This window comes from Microtus ochrogaster, linkage group LG10 (assembly GCF_000317375.1).
Source record: "Microtus ochrogaster isolate Prairie Vole_2 linkage group LG10, MicOch1.0, whole genome shotgun sequence".
Taxonomy (NCBI): domain Eukaryota; kingdom Metazoa; phylum Chordata; class Mammalia; order Rodentia; family Cricetidae; genus Microtus; species Microtus ochrogaster.
The window spans coordinates 7436854-7448915 of record NC_022035.1 but is presented as its reverse complement, the minus strand read 5'-3'; the positions used below and the strand labels follow the sequence as shown (position 1 = coordinate 7448915).

Here is a 12062-nt window from a genome sequence, read left to right as displayed (position 1 = left end):
TCATTGTTCTGAGTCTGGATGTCCTGAAGAAATATACCTATCTTTAAAAACAACAATAAATCTCATGTCTCCTTTAGATCAGGCTCTGCCCCAAATGGTCAGAGTCAGAACTTTTCTGCCATTTTTTCTGATCTTCAAGTGTCAACAATGAGAGCTACCACATTAGGGCTTACATGGGCATCTGGCCCAATCTAATTATCTATTATCTCTATAAGGTGTATCTTTTGATACTCTGTGGCTTGAGCACCACGGATGTGAAAGCCGCGGTTTTATTTCACTCTACCGACAATGGCACTGTCTTATTTTCTAGAGTGAGCTATTTAGCATGCTGAAGGTGTAAATGGAAGATGTAAAAGTGACAAAAGCAACCTTGTAAACATTAATGTGATGTTGGCTGTGTTATTATCAGCCTAATGAAATCTTGGGCACACAGGAACACATAGGTGTCATGCTGGGAAACCAATGATCTAGCTCTCATCTTGACTGCAGGCAAAATATATCTCATCAAAGCTATAAATTTCATGAGTGTGCTCCCAAATTTAAAGCCCTTAAGGAGAATGGATTTCATGGCTCAATAGTTTTAAAGGGTTGTTCTTATTTGGCTTTGTAACTAGGAAATTAAGAGTTTTCTAAAACAAATCAGAATTATGTACCATAGCTGCTCGTGTTTTCACACTGTTGCTTTAAATGCTTAACTTCCTCTCCAGATAACAAAGCCAAGGACTCCACATCAAATTCACCATGGGAAGACATTTATTACCTGCTATGATTGCTCAGGATAGTCTGGAATGGAGGAGAAATTTGCTCATCCATGGCTATGTAAAAAAAGGTAATAGAAAATGGAGTAGTTTTCTAATCAACTTTCACAGTTCAGAGTGAAGCTTATTTAGTCTGGTATCAGGAGGAAGATGCCTTAGTCCCAAGGAGTATCAGAACTCGATCAGCAGAAACCCGCACAGGCCTTTGGAATTCCTGGCACTGGAGAAGTAACAAAGCGAATGGATGCATCACTTCTTTTTCAACAGGTTTTGCAATATATTTAATATAGCCATGTGGAACTTTTATAGGAAATAATAGTCTTCTGTTTGTGAGTTGTTCGCATTCAATTTTAAAAAGCAAACATTTATTGCAAGTGGGAATAAAACAAGACAATTATATGTGGGAGAATATGGATATATTCAGTGCTTCTGCTTAGAGGAAAGCCATTAGTGACCGTTTTGTACGTTTGTAAGAATGTACAAGACAAATGAACACTATTATCTCTTTTTAAAGGTAACGGAAAAGAAGAACTAATGCCCCTACTCCCATTCCATCTGGAAGATCAGAAAGCTATGAAGGGAAGTCACTGCCCTCTGGAGAGCATGTCCTACTTGGTCTGACGTGTGTGGGAATGAGACTTAAGGCAGTTAACAGCGCTTCCCATATCAAGTAATAGGTACACATGTCTGGTGTGCTCTTATTTACACCTTCTAACCAACCCCAAGGAAATGGGTAGCACTTACTCACACGCATAGCCACATTTAAATAAAAAATAAAAATAGAATATGCCGTCATTATAAAAGCTTTGACTCTATTGAATATTTTCAAATAAGCCACATCATCACTTTCTGGATGTTAAAAGTTGTAGGTCCTTTGTGTATTATTTAGATTTCTATTTAACCTTTCATAGCAGTTAAGTAGTGATTTTGTTGTTGTTGTTGTTGTTGAGACAGGGTTTCTCTGCTTAACAGTCCTGGTGGCTGTCCTGGAACTAGCTCTTGTAGACCAGAGAGGTCTCGAACTCACAGAGATCCACCTGTCTGTGCCTCCCAAGGGCTAGAATTAAAGGCATGCATCACGACCACTGGGCTTGTAGTGAGGTATTTTTTTTTTTTTACATTATTGCTACAGTTGTAAGAATTAGACCCTAAGTTTGTGAACTGCGTTACACAGGTCAAAGGAACAACTAGTTTTTAGCGTGACTTAGAGCTGAATAGAAACATTAATTGGCTCCTGGGTGGTGCCATTATGAATGCCTGTTACAAATATTCATGTACAGATCTTTGACTAACTATGTTTTCATCTCCCTTGGGTAGACTCTTGTAGAAGTAGCATTACTGTGTCATGTACTAAGAGTATGACTAACTTCATAAAAGAACCCCAAATTCTTGTTTGAAATAATTTAATATTTTTACAATTTATTTGGCTTCTAATTTTAAGTTCATTGGTGTGAAGGTGTCAGATCCCATGGAACTAGAGTTATAGATAGTTGTGAGCTGCCATGTAGGTTCTTGGAATTGAACCTAGGTCCTCTGGAAGAGCAGTCAGTGCTCTTAACTACTGAGCCATCTCAATATTTTATATCTCTGCCAACAATATATGTGTTTAATTTAAGTTAAAGTTTTAATCTTATTTTTGTATCTATCAAAGATTCATTGGTAGACTTATAGTTACAGCTCAAGACCACTGTTCAGTAGTCCAGTACAATTCACAGTCTGAAAATTCAAATTTTCTAGTGATCACAGCTTAAAAAGTGAAAATTTAAAATTTATATGAATCTACTTAAGAAGTATTTCAACACATAATCAGAATGCCAAGTACTGAGATATTGCTATTATTTTTACTACAGTTCCAAAATTTGGTACATCTTAAATTGAAGTAGCTCTAGTTCAACTGTTCAATAGGTAGGAGTGACCAACTAGTGGCTACAGTGTTGAATAACTCTCTCTCTCTCTCTCTCTCTCTCTCTCTCTCTCTCTCTCTCACACACACACACACACACACACACACACACAACACACACACACTTCATGGATTTATAATTTTAACTTTTTAAATTAGCCTTTTCCTAATTATTAATGTTTCTTTTATGTGCTTTTGACCATTTATGTTTCTATAATTTTATGTTTGTTTAAATATCTCTCAACAGACAGATGATCAAATTGTGGTACCTTTACATGAAGCAGTATTTATCAATAAATAGGAATAAATTAGATTGTTTGCAAAACGCTATGGAAGTTAAACACAAAAGTTATGAATGTTGTGATTTTATTGTGTGAAATTTCTGACTGGGCAAAACTTCAAGAAAGAAGGTAAATCAGGGACAAGGCTGTGTGACTTCAGAACTACAAGAAAGGATATTCTGAGTGGTGGAAATGCTCTGCAGATTGGAGCTGAGGTTACATGGTGGAATGGCTAATTCCAGTGGCATGACAGGGTCTGGAATCAATCAGAAGACACACATCTGGGCTCTTCTACGACGGCATTTCCAGAAGGGATTAACTAAATGGGTTAGAGTCTCCCACAGAGGTGGACCCTTCCCGTGGGAGGCTCCTATGGGAAGACACATGGGGGGCGGGGCAGCAGTGTTGCCTGTCTGCTTCTTTCTGAGTGAGTCCACTGCTACCGTTGCTGTCCTCTGCTCACCTCCAGTCTCTGACTTCCCAACAACGGAATAGCAGTGGCTCCCTAGGGATCTTCCAGCTCCCACCATTGCTTTGGAACTGCTGACATTCAGCTTCCAGGTCCAAGCAGCTTCTGGATCATCTTTTCTTTTTTCTTTTTTTTTTTTCATTTATTTTTTTATTTTTTTTATTTTTATTTTTTTTTGGCAGCTGACTACTGCTTTAGTACTTCTTTTTTTTTAATTTATTTATTTATTGAGGATTTCTGCCTCCTCCCCACCACCACCTCCCATTTCCCTCCCCCTCCCCTGATTAAGTCCCTCTCCCTCATCAGCTTGAAGAGCCATCAGGGTTCCCTGACCTGTGGGAAGTCCAAGGACCGCCCACCTCCATCCAGGTTTAGTGAGTTGAGCATCCAAACTGCCTAGGCTCCCCCAAAGCCAGCACGTGCAGTAGGATCAAAAACCCATTGCCATTGTTCTTGAGTTCTCAGTAGTCCTCATTGTCCGCTATGTACAGCAAGTCCGGTTTTATCCCATGCTTTTTCAGACTCAGGCCAGCTGGCCTTGGTGAATTCCCGAAAGAACATCCCCATTGTCTCAGTGTGTGGGTGTACCCCTCGCGGTCCTGAGTTCCTTGCTCGTGCTCCCCCTCCTTCTGCTCCTGATTTGGACCTTGAATTTCTGTCCGGTGCTCCAATTTGGGTCTCTGTTTCTGTCTCCTTTCATTGCCTAATGAAGATTAATATTCAGGGGGATGCCTATATGTTTGTCTTTGGATTCACCTTCTTATCATCTTTTCCATTGTGCAGCCAGCCACTGCCCAGCGACCTAGTCCCTATTGTGTAGGTCAATCCATGACCGTGAGTCCCCACATCTACTCCTGTGAACACTACAGTGTAATACCCATGGACGTACATTTTGTCTAGAGTTACTGAGTTACACATCTGAATGGGTGCATTTAATAAAAATGCATGGCACATAGGCGGGGTTCACTAAAGTTTTGTTTAATGAATTAAAGAACATGTAGCTAGAAGTTTCCATTTGGCAGCCAGCTGTGTAACATCCATGTCTGCCTCTGCTCTTTGTTCTCTAGACCTAAGCAAGGCATGTAAACTAAATAGTTGGGGGTCGGGGAGGAGCCGTTCCTGAGTGTGATAGAGACACACTAATAAAAGGGTGTTTTATTTTTAAATTCTTGGAAGTTGTGAAGAAATACAGCTCAGAATCTAGCACGAGCACAATTCATTTCAATGGCTAGGTTTACACGCATAAGGTAAAAGGAAGCTGTGTTCTCCAGGCATTTCGCACTGTTCGTTTCAGGCTATCTCAGTACGGTGCTGCTCATGTTTGGTACTGGCCAGGAAATGAACTAAGGCACAGGGCTAAATGGATAATGAAAACAGGCAGGTTTCATTGCACAGTGGACAATCTTTAGAAGTCAACTTCTAGATCATATGCCAGTCATTAACCTTTATGAAGACTTTCTGTAAATTCAATCTGTATTGCCATAGAAACCTCATTGGGATATTGCTACAGTGTTCCTTAACACAATTAAGGGGAAGCGAGGGAGAGTGCTTCACTGGAAAGTAAACCTTACTGAACTTTGATCAGAAATTCTAGACATACCAAGCTAAAATAATTAATGTCTTGTGTTTTAACATATACAACCTTGGGTATTTTGCTATGGCAGACTGATCTAATATGTATACAGTGTGAAAATAAATAACATGCAAATAAAGTTAATGACAGTCACATAATTGCCTGTGGCACTATGAGGTTTACATTTGGGTCTGGAACAGCAGCTCAGAAGCCAAGAACACATATTGCTTTTACAGACAATCCAAGTTTGGTACCCAGCACTTATGCTGGGCAGCTCATAACTGCCTTCAGCTTTGGGTCCAGACAACCTGATGCCTTTGGTCTCTGCAGTCAATGTATACAATAGCATACACCTTCACACACACACACACACACACACACACACACACACACACACACACCATTTTAAAAATAGGTAAATCTTAAAAACAATACCATATATTTTAACACTGAGGATGCAAGTTTGGCTTTAAGCTTTTGCCACATCCACACACAACTTTTTCCTAAGGGAAATTTAAGGACTTTTATTCTACTATTCACTACCCTAAAGTAATTGATACATACTGTTTAAAAAAACATTTAAAAACTTTATGTTAGTGTTTGTGTATGTGTGGAACTTGGAGGACAACTTGCCTGAGCTGGTTCTCCCCATTACATGGATCTTAGGGATCAAACTCAGCTGGCAGACATGACAGCAAACACTCCTTTTCTTTTTTCTTTTATATTGATTTTTATCGAGCTCTACATTTTTCTCTGCTCCCCTCTCTGACTCTCTCCTCTCCCCTTTAATCCTCCCCCAAGGTTCCCATGATCCCAATTTATTCAGGAGATCTTGTCTTTTTCTACTTTCTACTTCCCATGTAGATTAGATCTCCACATGGGAAGTCTCTCTTAGTGTCCGCATTGTTGTCTAAGTTCTTTGGGATTGTGATTTGTAGGCTGGCTTTCTTTGCTTTATGTTTAAAAACCACTTATGAATGAGTACATGTGATAACTGTCTTTCCGTGTCTGGGTTACCTCAATCAAAATAATGTTTTCTAGCTCCATCCATTTTCCTGCAAAATTCAAGATGTCATTTTTTTTCTTCTCTGTAGTACTCCATTGTGTAAATGTACCACATTTTCCTTATCCATTCTTAGGTTGTTTCCAGGTTCTGGCTATGACAAACAAAGCTGCTATGAACATAGTTGAGCACATGTCCTTGTGGCATGATTGAGCATCCTTTGGATATATACCCAAAAGTGGTATTACTGGGTCTTGAGGAAGGTTGTTTCCTAATTTTCTGAGAAATCGCCACACTGACATCCAAAGGGGTTGTACCAGCTTGCATTTCCACCAGCAACGCAAAAGTCAAAAATCCCTTTTCATTGTACCATCTTGCTGGCCCATGGAAAAACTTTTCTTAAAGAAACAGCATAAAGAATTTTAAGTAAAGATATCACTTAAGTAGAAACACTTAATGTACCCACTGAATGGCTCTCCTTGTGTCTTTCACACTAACAGGGCACTTTATAAGCTCAAACATCAGTAGAGCAGATGACAACATGCAAAAATTGAATCAACTTTCTTGATGTCTTGGAATGTCACAGAGAAACAACAGGTGTTTTCGTAGCTGGTCCACTACACACAGGATTCTAATCTGGAGCATATAGAATGGGGTACTTGTCATTTCCTCTAATTCACTTAAATAAAAGTCATAAAATAAATAAAAGTTGCCCAAGAGAGATGGCTCTCAGGTTAAGAGCATGTAACATTCTTGAAGAAAATAATTTGATTCCTGGCACCCATTTGATCATTTCACAATTGTATGCAACTCTAGCTCCATGGGATCTGGCCTCTCTGGCACCAGAGGTTCTTGTTCTCACATGCACATATCCACAGTTAAAAATATTAAGAACAGATCTAAAAATAATTAATAAAAATCCTAAGAAGTTGGTGCCAAGAGTTATAGGTGATCTAGAAGGAAGAGAAACATATGTGGATCTAAAGAAGTGCAGTATTTGTGGCGATTGTGCAGACTGTGAAATTTGGGGGTAAGCCTGTTTGAGTTTAAACTCTCGCTGTTAAATGCAGAGTACATAGCTTTGGCTCCTTTATTTCCCTTAAGCCTCACCTTGAGCATTATTAAAATGGGAAAGCAGCAGCATCAATCTCACATTCCCAGGACAGCTGCCTGCATAATCCCAAATCCTGCACTGTGCCTACGAGAGTAATAGGCACCTATCATTACTCCACTCAGAATGACAGCCAAACATGGTAGCATGACCTTTAATCCCCACACTCCAGAGAGACAGAAGCTCTCTATAAATTCGAGACTAGTCTGGTATACACTGTAAACTACAAGACAGGCAAGATTACATAGAGAGACACTGTTTCAAAGCAAAAACAAACCATAAATCACTGACAATATTGATAAAACATCAATGTGTCAATATGTGTATTCTGAAACAGATCCATGTAGAGAAAAAAATGTCCCAGTGATTTTGACATTGCTTACTTCAAAAGCCCTGTGCAGACTCTTGGCACAGTCTAGAGTTCACCCAGGGAGTCTGCTTTTGGAATTTTAGTTGCTTTCCTGATCTCCCATCAGAGTAGAGGCTATCCTTCAGTGAACTTCTTAACTCCTTGCAGTTTTTCTCCATTTCCGCTAACTCTATCACAGCTGCCAGCACATCCTGCTGTCACACATTCACTGAGCTCGTCAGATGCAGGTGATAAAATATGACTCTGGGGAAAACCACCCATTCCACTCTCAGAGAGAGGACACTGTACGCTGGCATTCTCCTACAAACCTCCCAAAGTTTTGCCCCTTAGTTTAAGCAACTCTGCCTTCAATAAACCAGCAAAGACACCAGCCAGAGACAAACTGCTCCCTGCTGGAACTGACAAATTACAGCTCAGAAGCTGGAATCAAGGAGGATAATACAGAAAACACTAACGGAAATACAGATCAGAGATAGTGTGGAAGAAACACAAAGAGATGGTTTTTGAACTAGTTCAGAAGTTTGAATGGACAGATAAATAGGTCCTTATTAACTATTTTTTAAAAAGATTCTATTCTGTATGTGAGTGTATGTGTTTGAGCGTGTGTGTGTGTGTGTGTGTGTGTGTGTGTGTGTATACATACATGCACTGAGGTGCCTGCGGATGCCATAAGTGTTGGATCTCCCTGGGGCTGGCATTATATGCATCTGTAAGCCTCTTGACTTAGGTGCTGGGAACTAAACTCCAGTCTTCTATAAGAAGTAAGCATTCTTAACCACTGTCATCTCTCCAGTCCCCTTCTTAGATATTTTATGAATTAGAAATCATGGCACTCTCTCTTCTACCAAGAACTGTTATACTACTTTTATCCTCTCTACAAATTAAGAATATCATGTGGGCCTGGCAGTGGTGGCACGTGCCTTTAATCCCAGCACTCGGGAGGCAGAGACAGGTGGATCTCTGTGAGTTCGAGGCCAGCCTGTCTAGAAAAGCCAGAAAAAAAAAAAAACAAGAGTATCATGTGACAAGTTTACACATCAGTATTTCCTGTGACAGTGGCTGGTTCTCCATGTTCCCATGCCTGGACAATTCCTATTCTCTTTTTAATTATGTTGCTGTCCTAGTTTTTTTGTTTTGTTTTGTTTTTTTTTGTTTTTTCGAGACAGGGTTTCTCTGTGGCTTTGGAGCCTGTCCTGGAACTAGCTCTGTAGACCAGGCTGGTCTCGAACTCACAGAGATCCGCCTGCCTCTGCCTCCCGAGTGCTGGGATTAAAGGCGTGCGCCACCACCGCCCGGCCCTAGATAGTTTTATTGTCAATTTAACATACAGACTCACCTGGGAAGGGGGAACCTCAACTAAGTAAGTACCCAAATCATACTGGCCTTGGCCCTATCTGTGAGAGCTGCCTTGCCTGACAGTGGAGGATTCAGCCCACTTTTGGGTGGCACCAGCCTAGGCAGTTGGGCCCAGGACGTGTAAGAAAGGTAGCTCAGAATAAGCTAGACAAGCAAGCTAGTAAGTCGTGTTCTTCCATGGCTTCTCTTCAGTCAGTCCTGTCCTGGCTTCCCTCAATGATGGAGTAAGAGCTGGAAGTGTAAGCTGAAGTGGACCCTTTCCCAACCCCAAAGTTGGTAGTTATGGTGATTATCACAGGAACAGAAAAGCAAACCGGAACACTGGGTTTTCTTTATTGACAGCTGGAATTCTGGTAAGGCCCTTTCTAAAGATGAGAACAAATGCAGTAAGAAGAGTAAACACTCAGACATTTCATTTTTGCTATCCAGATGTGTTATATTAGGTCACAGGCTAAAGAAAATCCTGTTCTTGTACTTTGGACAATTTCTTCCTTTTAAAAGCATTTTCAAAGGCTGTTATGGTGGCCCAACTATTTAGTCCCAACAATGGGGGCAGATGTAGGCTGTGAATTTGAGAGCAGCCTGGTCTACATAGGGAGCTCCAGGCCCACAAGGGCACACAATAAGACCATGTCTTAAAAGAACAAAAACTGAAAAACAAAACCTACCATCACCAAGAAAATGACAAAAAATTCACACAAAAGGTATTTTGGAAGGTTTGGCTTTTAAATCAAAGCTGAATTGTTTTAAAAAGAAGTATAAATTCCAAATACAAGTGCCTATTTCAAGGACTTTATTGAGAACAGTTTTGCAAATTAGATTTTACAATTAACATTTTATAAACTAGAAATGTTATTTGTCACAGCATGAGTTGTAAACTCTCCAGAACAACAGAAAGTCCTTATTTCTTTGCATTTTTCTGCTCCACGCTGAACTCTTGAGATGCATTTTTTCTTTCAGCTTCATTTTCATCTTCCTGCAAAAATAAATTTTAGCAAACTTGAAATTCTAAATTGCATAGAATGTGTCAGCCCAACAATACATTTAAAAACAACGTACTGTTCTGATTCCAGAAACCTTAAGGAAAAGATTATATATCTATGAAGTTACTAACATTTAATAATAGCACATGGTATTTTCTTCTAAATGTTGATTAAAACTTCCTATCTGCCTTTCAAAGCAACCAATTTTATCAAGGCTTTCAAAATTACTGTCTGAACACCTGCTACTGAACAGTGTTCTCTGTGGTAAGAGAACCAGATAGCTTTCCTTTGCTCTTTGATAAAAAACAATAAATTTAACTTCTAAGACACTTTATGTGCTCCAGCATGGCATTTTGGTCTCATCTAGCATACTTTCTTGACAGGTCTGTCAATTTTCCAATTACTTGTACCACCATATGTTATCTGAAGATCAGTCAGTTCTAAAATAGGAAACATGGCATGTCATGCTGTAGACTGCTTACAATCTTCTACAGCTTTGACTCTAAGTGGTGGCCCCATAATTCACATCAGTTCCCATGGCACATGGAGGATAATGAAGTGACATCATAATGTCTGCTACCACAGGAATGAAATGTACCCTGTGGTTAATATTAAATGGTGACCTTCAAAGTATAAATAATGAGCCTGGGAAAATATTTCATCCTATAATTGGCAACCTCTCTTACACATATTCCTTCAACAATGTCCAAGTACCAAACAGTCTTGCTTTCCTGTTACTTAGGATTTATCGCATATGATCTTTCATTTTTATTAACTGAAATAAAAGTATGGCCTAATATATTACTGAGTTAATTAAAGCAGAGGCAGAAATTCTCAAGTATCTTTAAATAAAGTTAATACCAAAAATACAATCCTGTATCTCCGTGTTTTAGAAAACTAAACTTAAGAAATCAAGTAACTTTTGAGTTCTTCTTGTGTCAATGCAAACCAACGTATATGCAATTGTTTTCTGTGGGCAAAACAAACACAAACACACAAACAAAACACTTTAAATCAGTAAAGTGAAGCAAGCACCCTCTATATTTTGTCTCTCACCTCCACAGCATTAACGGTTTAGACTCTGTCAACAGGAGGAAAGTAAAGAAACTATAAACATTACCAACCATTCTGAAGCACTATAGGTACACGAGACGCCAGAGAAAAGATTTTAATATCATCTTTGTAACATAACTTTGCATATTTTTCATAACTACTACTATGTGTTATTTAATTTTCTCCCTAACTTATCTCTAATGAGTAGATATTAGTAAATAGGAAGCTGCTTTCTTTAGATAAGAGTTCCCAGAAATTATATTATAGTTATATCCTATTCAAAATTAAGTATTAGTTCTCTGCCTTCCATTGTCTTCTTGTAGTGAAACACTGACAGTGGATAAAATTACTCGGTAAAGAGTTTGTGGCAGATTGGATGAGAATGGCTCCCACAGACTCTGTATGTTTGAATGCTTTGTCCCAGTTGAGGGAGTTCCTTGGGAAAGATTGGGAAGTATGGTACTGCAGGAAGTGTGTCACTGGGGTAGCTTTGTGGTTTCCAAAGACTAGCCCCATCTCCTGTGTATCCTCTTTGCCTCCTGCTTGTGGACTAAGACGTGAACTCTCAGAACTGCCTGCCACCATATCTTTGCTCTGCTATCACACACTCTGACACGCTAAAACTGTAAGTCCAATTAAACGCTTCCTCTTCTAAGTGGCCCTGATCATGCTGTTTTATCACAGGAATTGAAATGTAACTAAAGCAGTAGCAAACCACTTTGTCAGGCAGCACCAAATCTGTCAAGACGCTCTCAAAGCAGGGCTTCTTCTTTATATTATATTCTTACCATCTGAATAAGTACAGTTAACATACAACTGGAGTCTAATCAATGTTTTCTGAATTTTATGGAATATCTGAGTTTAAAAATAAGGTTGTATAAACTAATACATACTTTAAAAAGGCATATTATCATTCCTTACTCTGGAGTAACACTTCCAGCAATCTTGATTTATAGCAACAGCACTGATAAAAAAAATAAAATAAAAGCAAAAATGCATGAAGCAGTTTGTGTCAAAAATAGCCATACATTTTAGATTTATTTTATTTTTTTTTAAATTTATTTATTTATTAAAGATTTCTGTCTCTTTCCCGCCACCCCATAAACAAAGGATATTGAGCCTGTAATTAGTGATCCTAGAGAAGCTAAATAAGGAGAACCCAAAGAAAAACATATAGGCATCCTCCTGAATATTAACCTTCA

At 39.1% G+C, this 12062-nt stretch overlaps 1 protein-coding gene across 2 annotated transcripts in view; it reads right to left on the bottom strand.

The window, feature by feature from the left end:
* Positions 1-9602: 9602 nt before the first annotated feature.
* Positions 9603-12062, bottom strand: part of Phf14 (PHD finger protein 14) — a 115262-nt gene continuing 112802 nt past the window's right edge. For both annotated transcript variants that reach the window (XM_005363720.2, XM_026787512.1), the window contains one exon: positions 9603-9800. In XM_005363720.2, the coding sequence (XP_005363777.1) occupies positions 9726-9800 (75 nt within the window). In that variant the 3' untranslated portion in view covers positions 9603-9725. The remainder of the gene's footprint in view (positions 9801-12062) is intronic.